The following is a 5,668-nucleotide window of genomic DNA, read 5'->3' on the forward strand; positions in this document are numbered from 1 at the left end:
AAGAGACGGTCCCTAAATCTTGATCGTAGGCGGGTTGAATGCCTGTTATTTTTTCTTAGCGAATTAAACGCTTATGTTTGCATTGTGTAAAACAATTGAAATTCTTTATTGAGAAGTGCAGTATTTATACTTAATTTCTATACTAAATTATGCTTGCCTAAAAAAAATTATAATTGGGTAATTGCGGCGCCTGGCATCGTATTACATTACGACAATACTTGCAAGTTTCCTCTTCGCTCAATTGAGAACGCGTCGGTCTTTCTAACAAATCTGTATTCGCTGATGTCGATTTAATCGTTAAATTTGAACTAATTTGTTGCATTGATGGCTCCTGTGCTAGATGAGTTGTTTTTGGTTGGCAAGCTTTTTTTTTTAACCAATTTTTAAATTTTTCATCGGCTAAACGCTTACGATCTTCTAATTCTTGACGCTTTTGTTGTTCGGCTTTTTTACGTCTGGCAGCCTCATCCGATAGCAGCTTTCTAAATGAAGTATTCCTTTAAATATATATTTCATTAAAATGTCATCTACATGCAACGCTTACCTTTTGGCAGAAAGCCAAGTCTCGTAGGCCTTTTCCGGTTTCAAAACAATCTTGGCCGCTTCGCAATGTTTGCGGTAGGAAAACGTATAATCCCTTGTTGTTGGATAATTTTCTTCCGACTGCAAATCCAACGGCGGCACAATATCGCTTTCAGTTTCGGAAACTGATGGGCACTTACTATCTATGCTACCTTGACCAGCATCAGGTGATCTTTCCATTTCACCATCTTTCTCTATGTAAGCGGCCGGATTAATATATCTAATGGAATGACAAAAATTTGCATATATTGTGCATTTGCAATGGTCTTAATAGTCGAATGTGTTAAGTATACTTACAGTACACCAGCTTTTCTATCACAACTGCGTGAACTTAAATTTAATCTCGTAGTGCTTTCACTTATTGATGAAGCTAAACTCCGTGCCATTGGCCGTCTCTCCAATTCGTTACCATCGTCATCCACTCTTGAGGTATAGAAAGCCACATCTCTTTCCTTTTTTTCGTGCCTTATTTCTTTCCAACCCTCCTAGTTTTTTTTGCTTTTCGTTTTTTCTTTCAGTTAAATTTTTATGTAAAATTCGGTTAAAAAAATATATATATAAAGGCGAGTTATATTATTTCGAACGGTGTAAACGATTGAAACAAATTTTGATGAATATTTTCCGCTTTTTTTTTTGTTTTTTCTTTATCTATTTGTACGAGGAGTCGGAATATATAAGGACGGACAAGCGTTATGAAATGATTGGTAACAAAATTTTTAACGCTTCGAGTTGGAAAAAAAAACTGACAAAAACAGAGAAAAATTATCGAATTTTAGAAATAATTTTGCTTTCTGCAAAAGTCTATGTAATCTACGATGAGTTTATAATTTTAAAAATGACAGTATTTGGGCAAAGATAAGGGTACAGTAGATTATTTAGACAACGTTTTCGAAGTTGGAATATACGTTCGTGATTTAGGTTTTCATATCGTTATACCCTAAACCACTATTGGTATAGAGTATATTAAGTGAGTGCAGACATATGTAACACAAAGAAGGGCTTACGATAGACCCACGTTTTATTGTACCGATCGATTCAAAATCATAATCTGAATTGATTGAAACCTGTCTGTCCGCCTGTCTCTCTGCCTGTCAAAGTTAGATTATTTTCAAGTTACAGGTCGCAATTCTTGAGACATCGTGTGATGTGCTTCGACGCAAGAGCAAACACTATTGAAAATAGTTCGGATCAATTCACTTTTTCGACCTCACCTTATATTACTGTCTGCTCTGAACAGCATTATAAGAAAAAAATCGCAATTTTCACAATATCTCGACAAAAACGGTCAAGAAATAGTATTGCGGCTTTCCAAATTTGTGTGGAAAATTTGGGAGGGCTTGGCCCCTTCGCATATAATCGACCGATTAAAGTGAATCTTTATGTCGTGAAAAAGTCAAATTTTTAATACTTCATAGTGAAAATTGTCTCAGAATAGTACATTGAGAAAGAAATCGATCTTATCGAATTTAGACCACTTATGTCTATTGTAGTAATTCCAAGTTTAAGTTTTCTACTTCATTGTTTGGATGTTAGCGTAGGTGACGTCCAAAACCGTGTTATAGTAACTCTCGTGAATGTCGCAAAGGGAAGGAGAGGCTTCTGGTTCTTGCTTTCTTTATAGGATAACTTCTTAACGGATAGAAGTCGGAGCGCCATCTACTTAATTTATACGCTATTACATTCTGTTGAAACATCAGCTTGCAAAAATTAAAAAAATTAAAAAATTAATCACCCGAGAGACACGCACGCGATGGAACACATATCTTTCTGGCAGGGCGTGGCAGTTTATCACGTCGCACCCATTTGAAAACTCATTTTCACTGTACTCGTAAAGTGCCTGTCATTGAAAATAATTGTAGAACTGGCAATCTTAAAAACATTTCAGCCTATTCCCACGTTTCAGCATATGCGACATGCTGAGATCTTGATACTCTTCACTTTACCAAAAGGTTTTCAATCTACACCAAGTAAGAATTGCAGAGTCCAATATGACTATAGCATTTTTCCACTCTTTCTATTTCTTTCTGTAATTTCTAAAGGATTAAGTAACGGACTTGAATTGATCGACAAGTCCTTCTGAAGTCTTCGAAAATGTTTTGGTTTGGTAAGGTCTAGCAAAATAAATTAAATCTTATGTAAAATCCAAAGAATTTCAATTAATTTTATAGGTTTGATAGAAGAGATGTAACCGTTCCTTCCTTATCCATGTCAACAGCACTAGTTACAACCACATGTGAACTGAGCCATTGTTTCATGAGGAATATGGCAGATTATGCCGTCGGCTAAAAATAAACCTCATCTGCGTCAATAGTCTTAGCTTTAGAACAAAAAAGTCAGTCAACATATTTCTGTAACGCAATCCATTCATTGTAAAAATGGAACCAGTGGCGTTTTCGAAACTGTATGATCTAATTGGACTACCAGCCCAAAATTCATATCAAACCATCACACCTTGAAGTGGCAAAAATTTTCGGATTTTTTTCATTGCGATTTCGGAGAATCGTGTTTCACTTAGAACGATTATATATTGACAGTCCAAACGCGAGAAACGCGGGAAACCTAACTTCTAAAACCGCAAGTTCTTGTTAAAATATATTTTGCATATATTTAGCAAATGATTTTTCAGTATCCTGGACAGTGCTCTATAATGCACCTCCATATTGGTAAATTTGTATCCGCACTTGATTCCTAAAACGCTGGTCGAAAGAATTCCAAGATCCCATCGTTGGTAAGACGCACATTTGTACAGGCCTGTATTGGATGGTCTTCGTCCTATCGTTGTCGCGTAGACACTATTAAATCAGTTCAACATTCCACTTCTTACTATTTGCGTTAAGGAGTTTGCCGTCGGTCCCTCAAATTTTATTGCCATCTTATGATAGCAGATTACTACTAATAGCTTTGCTTTCATTGAACCAGTGCAGGTTCGTTTTAAGCATCAGCTTTTTAGTTTAATAAGTGACATAATAGGCTCAACAGCCCTTTTAACTAACATTGACTTCAATGCTCCGATCCGTCTTAGACTTTAGGCCCATAAAACTTAATCAATGCAGTTCAAACTACGAATTGCTCAATCCACTTCAACTTTGAACGATATCTATTACCTTATCGCGTCTTCTTACTCATTGCCTTGCATCCCGATGCTAATCCATCTGTAACTTTCGTTGATGTCATTCCTCTTGTAAAATAATTTACCTAATATAAATCGTGAACAGGTAGCCTGCTACATATGTAAGCCTAAAAAATAGCACAACTCATTCTAATATTCATAATTTAGCTGAAGTACAAGAACTGTAGCTGACTTGAAACGAAATAAATAAATAATTGATACTACCCTACTTTTCTGCAGATCAGCTAAATAAATTCTTCAATTAAAATGCACTCCGTCTTCTCCATCTTTCTGGATTTTTCATTTTCCATATATTTTTCTAAGAACACTGAATATTAACGAAGAGCGCAATGACAATGGGACGATTTGTATCGGGAATATAATTAATGTAGCGGAAGTATTCGAAAATGATCGGATCACCTACGAATTGTTTTACTTATTGCTTGGCCATCAATGAATAAAATATGCAGCGTGGTTCTATTACATAAGCTCTCAACTGCAGTTTGACCAGAGACAAAGTAACACGGCAAACCTGTTCTTACAACTTCTTGTATATACAAAAAAAATAACCTTATGTCCACCCAAAGTTCAAATATTTTATGTTTGGGTGGGCGCAAATGTACATCCTCAACAAGTCCTTAAAGCATGATAAAAAACTCGGCCAAGTAAATAAGAGAATTGTGATAAACTTTCGATGCTTCAGCGAAGACTTCTTCTGCATTCGAAGTTCCCTGTTACTAAACAACTAAAGGTAGTGATAGGCTACGTTTTGATCTGTAATCATCAGTCCGTGTTGTTCGAGGATAACTCGCAATCTTGTGTTCCTCTAACACTCGTGTTTCATTAAATGAAAAGCTTGTCTGCCGCCCTTTCCGGGATGATTACTGTCACAACTAAAGTATTCACAGTTACGCGCTTCTAGAAATAAAAAAAAAATTTGAATGATAAATAAAAGTTTATTATCCATAAATGTAAACGAACTAAACATTTCTTTAAATATTAAAATTTGTGATTTTCCTTAAACGAACATTAAACATACGCAAGAGATTTGAAAGAGCATGAAGAAACTAATATTTATTCCGTATAATGTTTGCCTTCCACTACTTAATTAAAATTGAAATTTCTGCTAATAATTGCAGCTCCTCCCATATGGTGTTCATTTTCTAACATTTGGTGCATTACCCACTCATTACTATGAATATTAAAGCGTTCTATACTTCTATCGCCGAATAAATAAATGTCTTTTGCGGCTATTACGGTCGAAAACTCATACTTGTTTACCAATACGCAAGGCATCGGTTCCCATCTATTCACTCGTATGTCGAGCCGTTTGCAATCTTTGTTTCCAATGGCAAACAATGTTCGATCATATGAGACGAGTCCGAATAGATCAGATGTTCGTGGCATCTCATTTAAATTAAACCACTTTCCATCTCTCGGATCAAAACGAAGAAGTGCATTATTATCCTTAGATCCTTGAGTCAAACTGTAAATATTATTTTCTGCCACTGTTGCCCGATTAGGACTATGGTTGTTACAGGAATATTCTGACACAAGTGCCATTTGTTAGTTGCAGGATCATAGCTCTCTACTGTGGATGTTTGATATCCACCAACAACATAAATTAGATGATTGTACGTGCAAATGCCAAAACCATGTCGAGTATTATTCATTGGTGCAATGTAACTCCATCGCTTACTGGCAGGATCATAACATTCTGCCGTCTTCAAAGCACCCCTATTAAATCCACCCATTGAAAAAACTTTGCCGCTTAAAAACACCGCAGAATTATCGCATCTACCCTCATTCATACTTGAGATAGAAACCAGTTTCTTTTTGGAAATATCGTAGACTTTGCATTCTTTTATGCCTCCGATAAGGTCCCGTGTGCAGCCGCCGAGAAATACATAAAAGTTTTCGTTGCGTTATACTCAGCCAGGTGAAGTGCGACAAAATTTTTGTTTTTCTTTTTTTTTT

At 36.0% G+C, this 5,668-nt stretch overlaps 1 protein-coding gene across 1 annotated transcript; it reads right to left on the reverse strand.

Annotated features, from left to right (window-relative positions):
- Window positions 1-205: 205 nt before the first annotated feature.
- Window positions 206-5,502, reverse strand: LOC119644236 (the record flags this gene model as incomplete). The annotated part of the gene is made up of 4 exons (XM_038043768.1): window positions 5,230-5,502; window positions 880-1,067; window positions 545-802; window positions 206-482 (listed from the first exon to the last, which is right to left on the reverse strand). Coding segments are annotated over exons 1-4 (996 nt in total), but the record flags the coding sequence as incomplete, so codon positions are not given.
- Window positions 5,503-5,668: the final 166 nt, after the last annotated feature.

Source organism: Glossina fuscipes, unplaced genomic scaffold, assembly GCF_014805625.2.
Source record: "Glossina fuscipes isolate IAEA_lab_2018 unplaced genomic scaffold, Yale_Gfus_2 100108, whole genome shotgun sequence".
NCBI classification, from domain to species: Eukaryota; Metazoa; Arthropoda; class Insecta; order Diptera; family Glossinidae; genus Glossina; species Glossina fuscipes.